The following is a 21263-nucleotide window of genomic DNA, read 5'->3' on the forward strand; positions in this document are numbered from 1 at the left end:
AGGATGTAGAAGTAATAGGTAGGGTAAAGTGCAGTCATCATATTTTAGTGAGGGCTAGGATTCACCTCAATTTGAAGAGAGAAAGAGTAAAATTGGTCAAGAAGAAACAGGTCAACCTAGAGGCAGCAGGGTTAAAAGCAGACTAATTCAGGCTGGTACTTGCAAACAAATATGCAGCCTTAGAACAGAAAGATGAAGATGACATAGAGGCAATAAATGAAACCGTAACTAGGCTGGCTTCAGAGGCAGCAATATAAGTGGCAGGCAAGGCACCAAGGCAACCAGTAGGCAAGCTCTCCCAAGTAACAGAGGACCCAATAAAGAAACGACAAAGAGTGAAAGTGTCGAACTCAAGAGATTAGATAGAATTCACGGAACTGTCAAAACTGATCAACAAGGTGAATATAAGTGATATTCGAAACTATAATGTGAGAACGACTGAAGAAGCTGTCAAAAATGGTCGCAGCCTGAAATCAGTGAGAAAGAAACTTGGCATAGGAGAAACCAAGATGTATGCACTGAAAGATAAGCAGGGTAATATCATCAGTAATCTCGAAGATATAGTAAAAGCAGCGGAAGAATTCTATACTGAACAGCCGTCCTGTACAGTACCCAGAGAAGTCGGGATACCTCCATTAGAAACAGTAATGAACAAGATACAAAAACTCCTCCTATAACCAGCGATGAGGTCAGAAGCGCTTTGCCAGACATGAAACAAGGAAGAGTGGCAGGAAAAGATGGAATATCATTCAATTTAATCAATGATGGAGGAGACATAATGCTTGGAAAACTGGCGGCTCTTTATACGAAGTGTTTATCGACTGCAAGGGTCCCAGAAAACTGGAAGAATGTAAACATTATACTAATCCACAAAAATGGGGACGTTAAAGAATTGAAAAATTATAGGCTCATTAGCTTACTTCCAATATTATATAAAATATTTACCAAGATTATCTCCAATAGAATAAGGGCAACACTGGACTTTAGTCAACTATGGGAACAGGCTGACTTCAGGAAGGGATACTCTAGAATGGATCCCATCCATGTCATTAATCAGGTAATCGAGAAATCCGCAGAGTGCAGTAAGCCTCTTTATATGGGTTTCATAGATTACGAAAGAAGCATATTATTCAGTAGAGATACCAGCAGTCATAGAGACATTGTGTAATCAAGGAGTACAGACCGCTTACTTTACGTAAATGCCCTGGAATATATCTACAGAGATTCCACAGCTACCTTAATTCTCCCCAAGAAAAGTAGGAAGATACCTATAAAGAAAGGGGTGAGACAAGGAGACACAATCTCTCCATTGCAATTCAATGCATCTTTGGAAGAAGTATTCAAGCTATTAAACTGAGAAGGCTTAGGAGTAAGGATCGACGGCGAATATCTCAGCAACCTTCAGTATGCCGATGACATTGTTCTATTCGGCAACACTGCAGAAGAGTTACAACAAATGATTGAGGACCTTAACAGAGAGAGTGTAAGAGTTGGGTTGAAGATTAATATGCAGAAGACAAAGATAATGATGGATAGCCGGGCAAGGGAACAAGAGTTCAAGATCGCCAGTGAGCCTCTAGAGTCTGCGAAGGAGTATGCTTACCTAGGTCAATTAATCACAGGGAACCCTGATCATGAGAAGGAAATTCATAGAAGAATAAAAATGGGTTGGATCACGTACGGCAGAGATTGTCACCTCCTGACTGGAAGCTTACCATTACCATTAAAAAGGAAGGTGTACAATCAGTGAATTTTACCAGTGCTGACATATGGGGTAGAGACTTGGAGACTCACAAAGAAGCTTGAGAACTAGTTAAGGACCGCGCAAAGAGTGATGGAACGAAGAATGCTAGGCATAACATTAAGAGACAGAAAGAGAGCGGTTTGTATCAGAGCGCAAACGGGTATAGACGATATTCTAATTGACATCATGAGAAAAAGATGGAGCTGGGCAGGTCATGTAATGCACCGGTAAGATAACCGTTGGACCATTAGTTTTACAGAATGGGTACCAAGAGAAGTAGGAAGATGCCTATAAAGAAAGGGGTCAGACAAGGAGACACAATCTCTCCATTGCAATTCAATGCATCTTTGAAAGAAGTATTCAAGCTATTAAACTGAGAAGGCTTAGGAGTAAGGATCGACGGCGAATATCTCAGCAACCTTCGGTATGCCGATGACATTGTTCTATTCGGCAACACTGCAGAAGAGTCAAGGACAGCAGAAGACTAGGTGGAGCGATGAAATTAGGAAATTCGCGGGCGCTAGTTGGAATCGGTTGGAGCAGGACAGGGGTACCGTAAAAACCTGCATATAATACGAGGTTTTTTTTCCTATTACAGTGGAACCCCGTTCATACGTTTTTCACCGGACCGAGGAAAAAAAACGTAACAGCCGGGAAAACACAACAGTGAGGAAAGCTCCGAAAATGAATGAAAAAAGTGCAGCTTCAACTATAGAATATTTATTTCCACAAAGAAGTCTAGAATGGTGGCTTGCCGTTTCTTTCGCTCGCTAGAAATCACCATACGTTTCTCAATAGCCTGGAAGGCCGCATTGCTGTCAGCGTCGCTGTGAGGTGCGACGTACCTGCGGAGGAGGTCCAGAGTCGCGACGGCTTCTCCAAAGCTAGGATTTGGCAACTCCCCGGCATCATGCGGCTCGTGCTCCTCGTCGTCACCACGCCACGGCAATGGCAACGGACGAAGGAATATCCGCGGGACATGTTGCCCTCTTTGGCATAATCATGCTAACGTGCTAACGATTGTTTAGTATTGCTGCGGAGCGCGCGCGTCCGAGCAGCACGGTTGCGCGCAGTGCGGCGTGGTTTCGCGAGAAATGTAAACAAGAGAGGAGAGCTGGCCCGATAGGCGGAGCAACGCCATGAGCAACGCCAACTTCCGGCTTCCCTCTAGCTATAGCTTCACAAAGAGTGACGTCAGGGCCTCTCCCGAGTTTCCTCCGTGAGTCGACCCGTCCAACAAACCATGCAGTGACCGTGATCACAGTGATGATAGTGAGATCATTTTTCACGAATGGCCACCTAGTGGCGGCCTCTTGAACTGGCGTGCGGCTTTTTGCAGCCAGTTCCATAGCCAAGCCCGGTCAAAGCTCGTCAAAAGCCGAAATGGCGGTTGGAGCGCGTTGCCTACTTTAGCCCAGGCGGGTTCGGGTTGCGACGCATCATGCGGGAATGTTTTCACAGCTACTACGTAACAGCGGGGTTCCTTATACATTGGATCCTATGGAAGCTATGCCGGGACCGGATGAAAACGACGTAGCAGCCGGGAAAACGTAGCAGTGAGGAACGTAACAGCGGGGTTCTACTGTATTAGCATCGCAAACTTTCGCCTTGTACTATATGCAGATCCGAACGAAAATTTCAGTCAGAAAATTGGGCTAGAAGTTTTGGTCTCGTTATTGCTGCGTGGCTATGGCTTGACTTTGTTATTGCTGCATGGCTACGGCTTGGCTTCCTTATTGCTGCATGGCTACGGCTTGGTTTCGTTATTGCTGCGTGACTACAGCATCGTTTCTTTATTGTTGAGTGCACACCTCGGCAGCACACGTGCAAACCATGCTTCGCGAAGTGCATCTCTTTTATTCCGCATTGAAGGACCAAGATGTCCAGACCACGAAAACAGTACTCAGCTGCTTTCAAGAGAAAGGTTATTTTAGCCACACAGGACATCGGCAACAGTGCCGCTGGGAGGCAGTTTGGTGTAAATGAGGGAAGCATTCGCGCACGGATGGTGTCGACACAAGGAAGCCTTTTTCGCGTGCAGCAGAATGCAAAGAAGCTTTCGCGGCCCGAAGAGTGGGACATTCCCGGAAATCGAACTCGCCCTGACGGAGTTCGAACGCCAACAGTGAGCCGTGCATCTAGCTGTGAGCTTGGAGCTTATGCAGGCAAAAGCTAAGGAGCTTGCAAGAGAAAAAAAGGGCTACCGAACTCAATCTTCAAAGCAAGCAAGCACTGGATTTATCGCTACATGTGCCGTGCTGGTTTTTCCTTACGCCGCCGAACTTCGATTTCGCAAAAGCTGCCCGAATCGTTCGAAGAGCTGCTTGTGGCTTTCCAGCGCCATGTTATTTCACTGCGCAAGTCCAAGAACTTCCAGCTAGGGCGAATCGGCAATGCTGACCAAATGCCGGTTTATCTGGACATGCCATCGCCCCTCACCGTGCACGAAAAGGGCTCTAAACAAGTTTATGTCCAGTCCACTGGCAACAAGAAAACACGAGTTACCGCCATGTTGTTGTGCACGGCAGACAGATGCAAGCTTCCACCCTATGTCGTCTTCAAGCGCAAGACAGTGCCTAAAGGTGAGGAGCTGCCAAAAAATGTGGTCGTGAGATGCCGTGAGAAAGGCTGAATGAACAAGAATCCTGTGCATGACTGGATAAAATCTGTCTGGTGTAGGTGGCCTGGCGCACTGTTGTTGTTCCCATCCATCCTCGTGCTGGACCCATTTCGTTGTCATTTGGCCAACTCAGTGAAGAGGCTGTTGCATGAATCTGGCACTGAACTTGTCGTTATCCCGGGTGGGATGACGTCTCAGCTGCAGCCTTTAGATGTTTGCGTGAACAAGCCGTTCGAGGACGCGGTCAAGCGGTGTTACGCAGACTAGATGTGCTCAGGTGAGCCTGCAGTGACGCCGACCGGGCAGCTGAAGCGGGCTTTGCCAGCCGCGCTATGTAAGTGGATTGTGGACGCATGGGCGAGCATACCAGAGGACCTTGTGCATCGCGCATTCAAGAAGTGCGGCATCTAGAACACGCTCGATGGCACAGAGGATGAGTAACTCTGGGAAGATATGACCGACAAAGAACTATCCGAAGAGAGCGCAGCTGAGGAAGACAGTGATTGAAGTGCGGAGTGCAATTTAAATAAATGTTTTCCTCGAGTTTTCCTAACTCGCATTATACGCGGATAAAACTTTTTTTTTCCATTTCGCGTCCCAAAAACTTCACCTCGTACTATATGCGGGTTCGTATTATATGCGGGTTTTTATGGCAATTGGAGATCACAGGGAAAGGCCTTCGTCCTGCAGTGGACATAAAACAGGCTGATGATGATGATGATGATGAACAATATCTTGAACATACAAAGTGTTTTCCTTACAATACAGATTTTTTTTGAAAATGTAATGAGTGCAGCAACCGTGGCATTTTTGCAGATGAGTTCCTAGGCGAGGCGGACATACTTTGCCACTAATAACCTGAGCTTCAGAAGACTAATTAACAAAAATTCATTAATTAACTTTTTGTTAGTGTCTTGGGGGCAGTTGTCTAGACAGTTCATCTGGAAGCAGTGACATTTTCATGCACACTTATCTTTTAGACATTTTGAATATCACACCTAATTCAATATATTCACCATCAAATTTCTAAACTTTACCACGGCAATACAGAGATAGAGCACGTGCCACTACGCGCCAGACAGCAAGGCCCCGTAAGGAAGTGAGGGACAAAGTTTGAATTCTGACCGAACATACAGTCGCACAGGCTTGCCAGGCAAAGCGTGCTGTATCAGTAGTTGTTGCAACTGGCCAAGACGTTCAGTTTTCAACTTCCTTGCACTTGTCGTCACAGGGCATTTCATTCTGGTATGATAGCGAGGTCGCCTATTCTGCACTCCCGTGGTGCTCGGTTTCGGTATTGCCTGAATTTACCGTTGAAATTTGATGATAAATATCTTGAATCAGGTGCGACTCTCAGGATTAAAAAAATGAGGGTGCATTAAAATGTGACTGCCCTCAAATTTGCCATTTATGCAACTGCCCCTAAGGCACTAATAAAAAAAGTGAATAATTTTTTTAATCAGTCTTCTGAAGCTCACATTATTAGCAGCAAAGAATCTCCGCCTTGCCTAGGAACTCATCGACAAAAACACCACGTTTGCTACACTTATAGCCTTTTGATAAAAAATCTGTATTGTCTAAATAAAACACCCTGTATAACTTACCTATTTCATTATAACCTTGTCATCTTAATATAAAAGCAAATAATGAAATCAACTTACGAGTTCATTATTCTAATCTGTCATTAAACACAAAATTGTACCAGATCTGCTACTAACAAATATTTTTCTACTTTTTATGGCTCTAACTACAGCCAATCTGCCTCAGCCTTCACAACAGTCAACCTATGGAATAACTTGCCATATACAGTAATATTACTTCTTAATGAACAGTACTCGGGAACTCTTTAAAGTTATTTATTAAATACAGTAATCAATCGTAACGAAATCACTTCTTGAAATGTCGCTTTATTCGAAATTTCTTCCGGTCCTGACCCAAATGCATGCATTTTAAGCCACATTACTTGAAGCACACAAAGAGCTTGACCCACCTAGAACAAAGTTGCTAGCGGTGGCCTCGCCGACCCTTTTGCACATGCAGGGTCAAATCAATACTGCTGACGAATTAGTCTCATGCAGGCTCAGAACAGGCCACAAAAGTACCAAACCCATGACCAATGACCGCCTAGTTAACGGGTACCAAGCAAGTGCCGAGTGCTCCGAACTGTTTACTGCGGAGTGAACGGAAGCTGTCAAATTGCATGGTGCAGAGCGCCCAAACCGTTAATCTCGGTCGCAATCGCACTGCTGGTGACCCCGTGATAGAATCCACACGAAAATAAAATTTTCCTGAAGCTTTGCAATGCCAGAAAAGCGCGGTCTCTGAGATGCCGAAAACTGCCAAAAGACCACGGGCAGACTTGCACCGTAGCATTCCATGGGGTGCGCTCAATGAGCAAAGTTTTACCCCACTAAAGAGCACTTCTGGTGCTGAAACGTGCTGAAAAGCACAAAATAAGTGTCCGTCCAATTATAAGTGCCGTGTTCAACGCGAGCAGCTACGTTAACAAAACGGGAAAACGACTTTGGGGAAGTCGGTCTAGAAATTTGCTCACTGCACGCCATAATCGGCCTGAATCGCAATAAAACACCGCCCCTAGCTTCGTTGCACTTTTGACGTTGCAAATCAACCGGTAACTTGCCAAAAACATGAAAAATCCAACCATCGCCAGCAGCGAGTCAGGCTATCCAGATGGCGGGTTAATGCAAGCTGGTGTTCCCCTGCCGCTTTTCTTAAGGGTCTAAATGCCTGGTAGGGTCACTGAATTTTGTTCCTAGACATTTGTCAATGGCGCGGACGCGACGGAGTGCAAACACCAACACTCGAACCATAGAATTAGCCCAGTGTTGTCGACGATGGTGTGCCGAAAAACTATTGTTTTGCAAACTTCACAGCTGCACATCTCAGGAAAAAATTGCCCAGTGATCATGCAAAGCCACTACTGCAAAACCGTTCGGCTTTAACGATCGCGCTGCGTACCCACAATGAGCGGCTAATTGTTTTTTGAGCACAACAAACGCAACCTCAGACTCCCGCCACGGCATTTGCGACGCCTTTCAGCACGATACTCTCGTAGTCCTCCGTGACATCCGCAACCCCCCCACCTATACAAGCGGCCACTGCCTTCTCCTCCTGCTTCACTCTCCAGTCTGCAAGCCGTTTGGACGCCAGTCACTCCTCTCACTAGCCTTCATGTCAACCTTCTCACCTCCTCGCTGCCAGTTTCGACGGCGCTGCTCCTTCCAAGCTGTCCTCTTCCGGCCTGCCCTCCCGAGCACAATCTTCCACCAACGGGTGCCCTTCCACGGGTTCCTGCTTGTTGGTCTTTCTTCCGCTACACGTGAAGCCGATGCCAAGCCCGCCATTGCAACCGTCGCCATCACCGGCGCGCACTGACAAGGAAAGCAAGATGCCCCAACTACATTTTGAAGCTTCTGCCTTCTGCGTTGCTCGCCGCATTCAGTCATTTTGGTGCCAATGGCGCGGGCATTTGGATCTGTGCTGCAGGCCATGTGATTGTGTGTTATTCGGTATGCTTTTGTGATCATCATCATCATCAGCAGCAGCAGCAGCAGCAGCAGCATGGTTACGCCCACTGCAGGGCAAAGGCCTCTCCCATACTTCTCCAACTGCCCCGGTCATGTACTAATTGTGGCCATGTTGACCCTCCAAACTTCCTAATCTCATCTGCCCACCTAACTTTCTGTCGCCCCCTGCTACGCTTCCCTTCCCTCGGAATCCAGTCCGTAACCCTTAATGACCATCGGTTATCTTCCCTCCTCATTACATGTCCTGCCCATGCCCATTTCTTTTTCTTGATTTCAACTAAGATGTCATTAACGAGCGTTTGCTCCCTCACCCAATCTGCTCTTTTCTTATCCCTTAATGTTACACCTATCATTCTTCTTTCCATAGCTCGTTGCGTCGTCCTCAATTTAAGTAGAACCCTTTTCGTAAGCCTCCAGGTTTCTGCCCCGTACGTGAGTACTGGTAAGACACAGCTTTTGTGATATACAGTGATAAATGGCTCCATCAGTCTCCAGGTGAAAGTGTCTGACTTTGGAGCGGAAAGTTCTGCTGATGAAAGAAGTGGAAAAAGGCGGCCGGCAGAAAACTGACGTCGTGAAGGAATTCAGCATACCGCCGTCTACTTTATCAACTGCATTAAAAAACAAGGAAGCTGTGCTGGATTGCTTTGAAAAGAGCTTCTCGGCAAAGAGAAAGAGGAATCACGATTTGAATACCCTGAAGTGGAAGGTGGACTTCTACAGTGGCTGAAGAACGCCAGGAGTGCAAATCTCCCCATATATAACCTGCACTTACTGCAAAAGGCAAAGTTCTTGCCCTCCAAACCGGCCATAAAGATTTCACGTGCAGCAATGGCTGGCTTGCACGGCTCAAGAAATGACACTGCGTGACCGCAAAGTCAATCTGCGAAAGCACAGCCGTGAACCGTGACAGTGTATAGACGTATGGCGCACACACTGGCTCCAAGCTCTACTTGAAAAGTATGAAGACAAAAACATCTACAACCTAGATGAGGCTGCATTTTTAAGCAAGATGCTACCAAATCGCACGTTCAGTATGGCTGGCAGATCCTCAACCAGAGGAAAACAGAGCAAGGAGCATGTCATGGTGTTGCTTGGTGCCAATGCAACAAGGGAGGACAAGCTTCCCTTGTTGACACTGGGGAACGTAGAGAAGCCGCAGTGGTTCCAAATTGCAACTAGTCCCAAGGAAAGCTTCTACAGAAGTAACAAGCGAGCATGGATGACTGCTGCTATTTTTTAAGAATACGTACGCCTTCTGGTTGAACGGTCTGACGCTAAGAATCGGCAAGTGCTTTTCATAACTCACAATTATCCAAGTCACGGGAGGATCAACAACCTCAAGGTGATCGCTGTGGAATTTTTGCCTGCATGCACGACTGTGGCACTGCAACCGATGGATCAGGGCATCATTGAGACGACCCGGAAGCTGTACCGCAAGGCTCTATTGCAGCACATGCTCACAGCGTATGATGCCAGCAAGAGGCACAACATTGATTTGCTTGGTCTGATCCTTTTGCTGAACTTTTCATGGAAAGAATTCGCACCTTCGAAGGTTGCTAACTGCTTTGCGCATGCCGGCTTTTCCCGCGCCGTCATCGGCGACCCTGACAATGCCCAGCTTGACGATGACTGGACTTGCAGCGATCTGTACGAGGCTGTTCATAAAATTGCTGGCCAAGAGGTAGAAGGCAACTTCAAGACATTCGCGTTGGCCGACGCTGCTGCTCCCGTAGTCACCCCAGAGACGGACACGGAGATACTAATTGATACTGTTGGTGGCCCCGTCAAGGCTGAAGAGCCATGTGAAATACAGTATGGTACAGATACGGGAGTGCCTACGCCTGCTGCAAAATAAGGTTGAATGCATGCGCGGCGACCGTGGCCTCGTGCAATGCTTGGTCAAATTATAGCAGGGGTTGCTCGCGCCCGGTAAGAACTTGAAACAGCCACAGCTCACTGCCTTTTTTTGCACCTGAATAAAGTTTTGCTTCACTGAATACATTGTATTTTGACTTTCTCGCAGTTGTGGTGCAATTAAAGCTCGACTGCTTTAGCTTTTCTCAAGTGGTCGCTTATATCAAATTACCGCTTATAACGAATTTTTTCGCCTTCCCACTGACTGTTATAACGAGGGGTTATTGTACGTATTTCATGCTTCTATAATTTGTTGTATTATATTGGTACACTGTTGCTTTATGTGACTTCTATGTTCATGTGTTCATGCTTCTTTTTTTGTTGTTTGCATTGTCGTAACTTTGCTTTCTTCTATGCTGCATTATTCTATTTTATGTAATTTACTAAATTCATCGAGGGTCACGGTACAGTCACTATGAGATCTACGGCTGTATATACATAGTATATGAATTGTATCTTCTCGAAACCTAATAATAAAGACTGATTTATCGATTGAGATTTACTTATTTATTGAAGAAAGAAAAAGAGTACAGCAGAATGATTAGCAATATGGTGCACTGGAGAAATAGAAATGTAAACACAACTTACTTGATCCATTTAGGATAACCAAAAATATGTCAATGATTGCCTGCAAATGGCCTGGGCAATCAATAAAAATTCTGGGATTTTACGTGCTAAAACTACAATCTGATATGAGGCACACCATCGTGGGGGACTCCAGATTAATTTCAGCCACTTGGGGTTCTTTAACGTGTACCCAATGCATGGTACATGGGTGTTTTTGTATTTCGCCCGCATCGAAATGCAGCTGCCGCGGCTGGGATTTGATACTGCGACCTTGTGCTTAGCAGCGTAACGCGAAAGAAACTAAGCAACCACAGCGGGTAATCAATCAATAAAACAACAGGCAGATAAGGAAGTGCTTGGCCCATGCATTATAGTGTATGTAGCATGTAAGCCTTCGCTCACATGGCGTTTCTCTGGCAAGCAACAAATGATTTAACAGCAAACCCGATCAAGTCACTCGCTTTGTCCGTTATATTATGCAGTTTCTTTGTTAACTTAAACTAAATTCAGTAAGCCAGAAAGTGCTTTGGTTTTTTTCTTTAAATCACAGAAGCACCACCAATTCGCAGTCACACTGCTGATACAACTTCTATTAGACCACTTACTTGCTTGTGGTTGATGGGCCACTCAGCAACACACTGCAAGAAAAACAGAAGGCAGTCATCACACAACTTTCAATGGTTGCACAGAAGTACAAGTCTATCCAGCAAAATAAGTATTGTTATTGGTACATTTCGGAAGACTGGTGAATAAAAGGCAATGCAACTCTGTGACAAGGTACATACCACACCTGTCTGCACTTTTACTTAGCACCTGCCCAATTTTAAGAAGTAGTTAACCCTTTGATGGTCAATGACGTAAATATACGGCGCCGCGAACAGGTCCGAAAATGGTCGATGCCGTATATTTACGGCGCCGTCTGTACGGTTAAAAAGCGCGCCAATTTCCAAACTTTTTCTCTTCTGTCATGTGCTGCCACTATGTGGGGATACAGGGAATTTTTTTCGCGCGCCTCGCTCTCTCTGTTTTCGTTGCATGGTTTGTTTTAGCGCTAGTTTGCTCCCGCGCGTCTATATACTACCACACGCGCATCGGCGCTGGCGCACGTGCGTGCGGGCGGCCGTTTGGATTTTGTTTTGCGGGCACTTTCGGCTTTTTCCGCTTGCAAAAGTGACTGCTATCTCGTTACTAATCGCTGAAAGGGCGACCGTTTGTTTCTCGCTCATTTAGTGCTCAGAGGGGTGCGCATAGGAAGGATGCCGCCGTGCATGCATTTCCGTTTCTTTTCTTTTTTTTTTTTTTAGGACTCACGAAAACTAATTGCCCTAGCTGGTTGGCGATAAGATGAAGATTAGCGGAAGTTTGTCACACGTGTTGCTTTGAGTGCGCGCACCTACGCAGTTCGATTACGCTATGGATGTACGTATTAGTGTAAGAGCAGGAACATTTGAGACTTGCGAAATATTCTCGTGTACGGATTTTCAAAGCCTTGAACTATGTGCATAAAAATGCATGAAATTCTTTCATTCTGATAAGTTTATTTCCTTTTTTATTGTTGTTATTCATGAATGAAGAGTGCAAATATACCAATGCAAAAGATATTTTTCTCCCTTTACGGTCACCCTAGAAAAATTACGGTAAATTTTTTTCTAAATAAGTCCCTAAGAAGTGAAATCTGCAATAAAAAAAATCGACCCTGGGCAGTCGCATATGGCGAAAAAAATTGACCCTCAAAGGGTTAACTCCTGGCCTTAAGTTTGCAATACACACTGCAGTACAGTATAGCTCAAGTATTATAAAGAATGTGTCTTTACCACAGGAACTTGTAACATTTCTCTATTTTGAAGTTTACCAACAGAATTTAAAATTGAAACATGACTTTTCTTCACTGCCACCCTTACCTGAATTTGTAATGCTATCATTTGACAACACAACACCATCACTACTTAAAACATGAAAACAGCAGTAGTTACAAAGGGTTAGCGTCTGTTTGTGCCATTGGAGGAAGTGAGGATCAGGTTGTGAAAATGACTGATTTTGGGATGCCATTCTTTTCAGCATCTGCGGCACCTAATCTAATCATTTTAGTTGAACACACTGTCCCAAAATTTCTCTCCTATTTCCTTTACATGCCTCATCATCATCACTGATGTAGCAAGGAGCAGCTCTCCAGCCTGCCAGTCCAGTTTTGGCTTTAAGACACTTACTTAGTTCCTAAGCTGCGAGCTTTTCTATGACCAGGAATGAAGCGAGGAGGCCTGTTGGCACTTCCTGAAGGTGGACTGGGTTCTGATGGCGGTGCCAGCAGTGTCAAACTTGCTTGTCGCCCAGGGGGCTCCAGACGCAGAGACTCTCTACACAGAGCAAATTCAGTTCCAGGTCAAAGCAATGTAAACATCAAGAATAATGAGCAATGACGTCAAGAATCGGTGGGACCAGGTGTATTCAGGCCAAAAACAGGGTAAGGTTCTCATAACATGCCCAGATATGCAGCATTTCTTGTCCAAAAATAGCTCAAAACAATAAAATACTTCATCCGAAGCACCTATTAATATATACTACTCGTAAGCACAAAAAAGTCACTTTGTAAATATATTTTTACATATATTTAGAGGTGGCTCTATTTGCTAATGATATTGCTAAGGAACAGTCAATAGCCAGTTGACATAGATTACAATGCTATGTTTACACTATGCAGTAAATGTGATAGCCCTTGGGTTGCTCTTCTTTCTGATAAAGATTGCATATCTGTCCTGCTGCGATCAGCAAAACCCGTATACCGCGGATAATTCAAATGTTTTCTGGCATTTCAGATATACGTAATTGGTTTAGACTGACTCTACTGACATGCCTTGCGCTGATTTTCTACAGAGAACCCCACCCCTTCCCTCTCAAAAAAAAAAGAAAAGAAGTTGTCATGCAAAAGGAAGAGAGAAAAGTGATAAGGTTTGCAGTATCATGCAAACAATAAGTAAAAAAAAACGTAGCAACAGCAGTTGCAAAGTTCACATACAGATATTCATCAAGTAAAAAAGGTAGTAGTTTGCGTCCATTTATTTCTTGTACATTTGCACTTATGTATATTCATTTTCACGTTTTTCCGTTTGTACTCCCGTAGATCACGAGCATGTATTCGCAACTGCTAAATTGCAAGTATCGCAAGTGCGGCGGCAAAAGGGACGTCAATAGCTTTCCCGAGCGAAGTGTACAAACAATGCCCAACTGATTGCAGACGCATTCACTGTAGCTTAAAGGAGTCATGGTATTGTAACATAGATTGAAGATGGAGTCTTGTAAAATAGACCCTTCTCTTTAATGGCGGGCCAGAAGAAGAACGTGCAGCTTACGCGCTTCATCGTCTTTCATGGCGCCGACCTTTGCGCACGCCGTCCCGCGGTGCAGGAGCCCCACATCATTGTGTCAATTGCCACCCATGAGAAAAACAACCGTCTCGGTCGCGTGAAAAAGTTCTTTCAGCGTCGACAACAAATGGAGCTCTTCAGGCGCATCTCGGCGTTCACGTATGCGCATAGCATGGTTTCATGCGCACTACATGAACAACTTCAGCGGGAGGACGACGACGGAGCGAACCGGGGTGAGAACTGCAGGGGACGACTTTGTAGGTCACATCACTGAGGCAGCGTGTAACCTTGTAGGGATCGAAATACCGGCGGAGCAACTTTGCGTGGTGAGTGGTGCCGCTGTATCAGACGAAGCTTTAGCGTAATGGAGGGTGCTCCACGATGTCGGTGTCGCGTGTGAAGGTGAAACCTTCTGCGACTACGTGAGCGTGGATGCCGACGTTCTGGCAACGGAGGAGCTGACAGACGACGACTTTGTGCTTGCTGCCCGGGAGCACGAAGGAAGCGACGATGAAGGTGCCGCAGGGGACAACGACACTCCACCCTGTGCTTACGACGTACCGACATCGTCCCAGGCGCTGGACGCAGTGGACCTGCTGTGCCACTAATTCGGCGGCCACGAAGACGGTGCAGATGGGCTTGAGATAGCTGCTGCTGCAGAGAAGGCCGTCCTTCGGTTAAGGAAGACACAGCAGTGAAGCATAACCGATTATTTTGCGCCGTCAACATGAAAGGTTCACACCATCGACATGGAAGACAATAAAATCAGTTCTTATGTGTTTGATTCCAGTTTCTCCCTGAGTGATATATCGGTAAGGACAATTAGCACTTGCCATGGACGCAGCCACTCGGCCGCGACGGGAGCTGATACCTCAGCGATGGCTTACTTGTACTAAGTGCACGCTCGTGTGCAATAAATTAGTCTCAAATTATTAGTCAGTGGCTATAACAAACAAAATTTAGCACCCTTTAGACTTCGCTATAACAAGATATTAGTGGATATACTTATTGTAACTATACCGTGTCCAGAAATTGTTCGATACAGTCGAACCTCGATATATCGAACAGCGCGGTGATCGCAAAATAGTTCGATATAGCCAGAATTCGATATATAAAATCACGTAGAAAACGCGTCAAAAACTAGCGCAAATCAATCAATGAACCAATCGTGGCGCAATAGATACTCACATGAAGCTTCAAACAAAGTATTTATTTAGTTCGCTGAAAGTACTGAAGCAGCGTAGCCGGCTTCATATTGGCAACCGCGTGCTTGACCACGGCGTCCTCAACATAGTCCAAACGGTCCACAATAGACAGTCCAGTGCCTTCTATTGCGCCGCAGTAGCGGCGTACAACGGCCAAAGCAGCTACAGCCTCAGTTGCAGTCGGGAGCGGGGCAACATCAGCGCTTGCTGGATCAGCCTCGGCAGCGTCTTCGTTTGGCCGCTCAGCAGTCACTTCTGCCGCGATCTCCATGTCTGTTAACTCCGCCACTGTTCCGGTGCAGTCGTCACCGCCAACGAAGTCCGCAATGCACATGATGTGTGGCTCAGCACCGACAAAGCGCTCCAACTGGCTCCACAGCCGCCTCGATCACGCGCGCACGGCGGGGGCAAGCCTCGCCGTGCGCGCGTGATCGAGACGGCTTGCCCCGCCGTGCGCGCATAGGTGCGCGCGTGATCGCGGCGGCCGTGCTGGCTCCAAGCCGCCGCGTGTGTACGCCGCTACGTTCAAATGGCGCCCTCGGCGCAACCGATGTGGGCAGCTGTCGTACGCAGCAGTCTGGAACGCCGATCGCGCCGCCGCTATCTTCGAGGTGTTGCGGGAAAGCTCGCCTCATGTCAACAGAGCGCACTTGGTCTGGGGCGGCGGAGTTCGATATACCCATTTTACATCCGGCCCCGTTCGAAATAAAGAATTAAAAATGCATGCGATTTTTCATGTGATATAGAAATTGTTCGATATACGCAATAATTCGATATATCCGTGTTCGATATATCGAGGTTTGACTGTATATAGAATAATTCGATGTAAACGGGTTCGATATAGTTGGGTTTAGCTGTATACACCCTTGGCACGTGCAGGCCTCGGAGAGCCCCAACCCACGGACCAGTCCGGGTTCTAGCCTTGGTGTCCTTCCCATTGCCGCTTTTGTGTCCTGGAGGGGCCGCCAGTAATGCGACATAATCACACATTGTTAAAATTAGTAAAAAACACGACTGAATAAATACAATAACATCCAGCCACCAACTTGTGACACTAAGTTCAGCACTACCACGCCCTACGACTTCTGCAACACCAGTCGGAATTTTGCCTCTGAAGATACGTTAGACAGACGTTTCTCGCACCTGCGGAGCTGGTGCTGCGTCAGTCGTCACCGGCAGCCTTTCAGCCACTTGTGTTCAACCGTTCAACTGCGTTCAGCCTTCTAGATTTTCAATATATGCGGCTCGGGCTCTACTACAGTCGCTACTGCTCCCACAGAAACATCTGTGATGTTATTTACAAGGTACATCGCCGTAAGGTGCGAGAAAGCTATGATCCGCCACGACTGACTTGGCACGAGCGCCGCAGGTGTAAGACAGTCTGTCCAACACAGCGGTCGCCAATCGGGCGTCAGTGCCCGCTTCTTCACCTATTGTACCACACCAGCAGCCAGCGTCTAAACATAAACTCGACCCCACTCCGCAATGCCGGCACACCTAGGGACAAATGCCTACAACACGCTTTAAGGAACCTCCTCCGTAGTGCCTAGGCAGAGTGATAATATATTCAAGGAGCTAAAGCCCCCAGATAACTCTCTCACGCCCACTCTTACACGCACCGGCGCACAAACGGCTGGCGATCCCTCAAATGAACATCTATGTGCGAGAGCGCTGGTTCGAGGCGGCGAGAAAATCAAAATGGCGGTGTTGGCTTTGCTTAATGCAGTTTCGGACCTGCAGTCGTGGCAAAAAGTCCGGAAAATCGGACAGCGAAGGATTCTTGTGTCCGAAATTGCAGACTTTCTTATACATTGACTATGGGGCACGTGGTGGTGCCGCGAAATTATCCGCATTATTGGGAATTTCACAAAGATCGGGCGTCCGGAAAATCAGTCGTTGACTGTACACTGGCAGCTCCTCCAGCCGACGAGACAGACAATTCGTTACGGTTCTTGTCTTTTACTCGAGCCAGCAGTAGGGCGACTTTTGTTCCCTTTCATTAAAATGACAGCTAATTTTCCCTGATTGAAGCACAATTTCCCTGAGTTTTCCCTGAGTTTTTCCAGACTATTCAAAATCCCTGAGAATTCCCAGTTTTCCCGGTTGGTAGACACCCAGAAAATGAGTATTTTTGCACATAAAGAAAGGGGGGGAGGGGGCAGTACACAAGTTGCTGAACAGTTTTACAAGCAACATCATCAAAACATGCCAAAACCTGCTTATAAGGGAAACCGGTCACCCTGTTAAGCACCAGAAGTGGTAGCCCTTGGTATGGCCTCTTATCTGCTAAAGATGGAGGATGCATTTAAACCTATGAAAACACTCTGGGGGTGTTGGTCATGCTTCATGCTAAGGTTCCCCAAGAAAAATTTTACACCTGTGTGGACAACCAAGTTTGATAAAGTGAAACTGGCCAAGCAATTCTACTTCTGGATTTTCAGCAGCCAGGCCTACAAATAATTTTATGCACCCGTGAGGTATTCATGCTAGCGTGGCCATAAAGATTTGCAAATTAGTGCATGTCATTTTGCTTGCCCTGGAAGTCATGCTACTTTGCAACTAGACAATGCTTCCACAACAGCCTGTTTGTCAGAAAGTGCATACCGGTATGAATCTTCCTGAAGGAACTTCTGTAGTTCTTCAAGGTAGAAGGGCTGCATAAGTTGTGCCTGGAGGCTTGCGTTTGGGTTCAGAGCGAAGCGCTGGCAGGAGCTCTGTAGAGCACCCAAGCAGCCCAGAAGGGAGACATTTGCTGCGCCTCGATCATTCTGCAACCAGCAATGCACACAATCAATAAGTCTCCACAAAAGGAACTCTGCACCTTAGATTTATTGCATCCAATAAAGCCATAATTCCCAAATTATTGCGTGTACCAAACAGAGGAAAGAAAGAAATCTCCTTGAAAATCGAAAGTAAAAATATAGAAGTGGTGCGGGCTTGTATTGAGTTTCATCCTGCAGGTATTGTATTGGTATGTATTGAACTACACATAGTGCTGTGCCCCAGAAAAGTGCGCTATCCCTCAGCACAATCTTCTACTCACAATGGTGCTATCTCAGGGACTGTGGTCAGCTATCATTGCTACAATCTTGCTTCAGAGGCACTTGATGCTCCACAGGTGCTATAAACAATTTGCAAGTGAAGGTTGCTTTGCAGTGTAGCACGTATGTAAAAGTCATAGCTATTAAGGGGGCTTTCCTTTTGTCTCTGTGGTTTCTAATTTCTGGTGGATGAGTATCACCTGCGTCCCCTAGTGTACAAAATGTGAAGCACATTAACACTTGGAAGACCTATGCAACTTCATAGAGTCATTGATCAAAGGCCAGTGCAACTGTCAAACTTTCTCACCAAATAGGATCGTGCCACTGTGATGCACAGTGCCCTCTTGACACTATTTCATTTCTACAACGTGCTGATGTCTCTTACTTTAATGTCGCCAAGTGTACAGTGCTCTGAATAATGTGCTTATTTAAACATTTTTGACTTCAAAAGGGAATTTTCAATGCTCACATCGGCTCAAAAAGAAATTCAACTATATATCTATGCAAAGTTTCAGCTCAAGATCTTCCTTACCAGATAATTACATCACCCCTTTGTTTTAGTGGGCCCATGTTCTTTGTTAATTTCCTGTGCATCTTCTAAATGACCCACACACTTGAAATTTTACCCATGAAATGCTGTGCAATGTCTTTCATATTTTTGAAAAGTTCCATTCAGATCTTTTAGATTTAATATAGCTATTGTTTTATTCCCTCCACGATCTCTGCAGCACACGCCACTAGTAAATTCATGTGACTCCGTCAATTTACCTGTTTCTTTGTAATTTATGCAGTATGTTATGCAATAAGCCCATCCCTTCAAAGTTTCATCCCAATCTGACATTTACTTCCCATACAGCAACAAGCTGGTGTTATTGGCAATTAGTGAGAGTTTGATAATCTTGTGACCCTCACAATTATATCGCATGTTTATGCTTTTGCCTGCATATCTTAAATGTTTGCCTGCATAATGCCCTGCATAACTCTTCTAAGATTTCCCCCCCCCCCCTTAATCCAACCTATAATTCTCTTGCACTACGTGTGGATGCTTCTAGTGCATGTACGTTTATCAAACACCATTATCTGTATGCTTATGACTGATTCTAGTATTTAGCTTCACTATGAAAAAAGGAATTGTTGGGTTGCCACGCGCATTCAATGCACCATGTGTTGTATATGTACTGCCCAAGCGAAACCAAACACAACAGAGAAGTCACACACGTGATAAACTACACATCCATTGCTGGGTGGGTTTGTATACTCCCTCAGTTTGAACACATCAAGATAGTGAGCATAGTGAGAGCAAGAAAATATCAGGATACGGACAAACATCATGAATTAAAAGGAGCATTTGCCATGGGAATGAATTACATCAGTGCCACTTTGCCACTTCTGCTAGCTGAAGGTAGACTGTCTGCATGACGTGCACACGAAATCACAAATAAGTTGGTGTCGTTACGCTGTACATGTAAATTATATAATAGAAACAATGCATGCCACAAATCTATCAAGGGGCCCCCACGTGAGACATGGTATAAGACACAAGATTCACATTGTACAAAACACAACATGCACTTCTCTTGCTTTTGTGCAATGTGTTGCTTAAGCCCAGACCATACGTACACTTGCGGACGCGCGCAAACTCGTGTCCACGCGCTTACGCATGCGCAGACGGTGAAGCATGGGCTCGTACATGTCGAAACGCGGCATGATCTCGAGGGAACAGCTCCTCTCTGTTATCGCGCGCTTGGGTTGCCTTGCGTCGGCACACCTGGCTACGCGGCTACGGCACGGAACATTCAACTCTCAGTGAAGCAGACTCATATGATGCAAGAAAGTGCTTCTTCTTTTCTTTTTGTGCTGATCTAACAGCTATAAGAATATAACAATTACGTTTATAGATATCAAAGCATTTGGAAACACTGTCAATATTAAAGTACGAAGCGGCATCTGTCAAGGCATCTGTGAGTGAGCCCAGTGAGCACGCGCTGTCGCGCGTCTTTGTGGACGCAAACTGCCATTCCTCGCGAGGCGCGGCAGGCGCTAGGCACGCGGACGCAAGCTTGCATGCGTCCGCAAGTGTACGTGTGGTCTCGGCTTTACATGAATGCTACCCACATATGGCCTCGACAAAACATGTGCTTCTGACCCTCCAAATAACCAAACATTGCCTCATTGAGGGCCAAGTAAATCTGATTAAGCTAAAGCAAGAGGACACAGGTTCAAGTCATTATGGTTTCATTTTCCACAGCACACTGACAACAAACATTCATTTTTTTTTTTACTTGTTTGCTTTAAGAGATAGCTGTTTATTCAGTATTCACTTGTATAAAGCTTCAATTTCTCTCGTATGCTATGAATAATTATAGCACCATTCTTAAATGTGACCAGTTCAAAACGGGTGCCATAGATGATTATTATATAAGCACGGACACGTAATCTAATGACTTTCTTCTTAAAAAGTGCCGCCACATGACTTCAAGCTCGAAGTGACAATGCCAATCGGAGGTGGTGATTATGAGCTATCAGGAACTACTGAGGTCCATGCCAGCCATCCCAGTAAAGAATGCGAACCCAAATTGCATACAATCAATCAATAGCAGTGCTGTGACATACCTAGCTTTTCAATCACCTAAGGTGACAAATGTATAGCCATGCTAATATTCAAAATTTCGATTATGAACTGATTATATTTTTAACATTCGTCTTTGAGTCAGAAACCATATACTTAATAATTGTTAATATTTGACATGACATAAATAGTCCAAACTAATCCAATATTCAAGAGTGCATTTGCGAGCACTAGCTCTTATCTTTTTCTTAGAAGGCTTGTCAGCATAACGGCAAGGCACTGTCGGAAATCATTCATAGTTATATTTCTAGCTGTGCTGTAGCAAGAGCTGTCTTTTGCATTTGTTTCTATGTAACCTGCAAGAGTGTACCCACTTTCATGCTGCATTGTACACTCGTGTCGTGGCATGTAGAATGATTAAGGTGAGCTGCCCATGGGCCAGTCTCCGTGATGTTTGCACTCGTGAGTTCACATGAAAAACTAGCATGCATTTACACATAGCAGGGCATGACAACCGAATACAAAGCTGCATTCGGAGCCACTAGCCCATGTAGAGAAGCAAGTTGGAGTAGTTGGCGCATACTCCAGGACAGACTATTTCAACTAGCACTAAATACAAGCAGGACCAGAACAAGCACACTGACCACAAGAGAACAGAAAGGGAAAGCATTGTGAACAGTGTTCTTGGCA

The 21263-nt window shown here is 45.6% G+C and overlaps 1 protein-coding gene across 3 annotated transcripts in view; it reads right to left on the bottom strand.

The window, feature by feature from the left end:
• LOC126545741 (ras-specific guanine nucleotide-releasing factor RalGPS1-like) overlaps nucleotides 1–21263 on the bottom strand; it is a 77019-nt gene that overhangs the window by 32632 nt on the left and 23124 nt on the right. For all 3 annotated transcript variants that reach the window (XM_055061952.2, XM_050193700.3, XM_050193702.3), the window contains 3 exons: nucleotides 17568–17731; nucleotides 12604–12750; nucleotides 11002–11034 (listed from right to left, as the gene is read on the bottom strand). In XM_055061952.2, coding sequence (XP_054917927.1) covers nucleotides 11002–11034; nucleotides 12604–12750; nucleotides 17568–17731 — 344 coding nt within the window. The remainder of the gene's footprint in view (nucleotides 1–11001; nucleotides 11035–12603; nucleotides 12751–17567; nucleotides 17732–21263) is intronic.

This window comes from Dermacentor andersoni, chromosome 1 (genome assembly GCF_023375885.2).
Source record: "Dermacentor andersoni chromosome 1, qqDerAnde1_hic_scaffold, whole genome shotgun sequence".
NCBI classification, from domain to species: Eukaryota; Metazoa; Arthropoda; class Arachnida; order Ixodida; family Ixodidae; genus Dermacentor; species Dermacentor andersoni.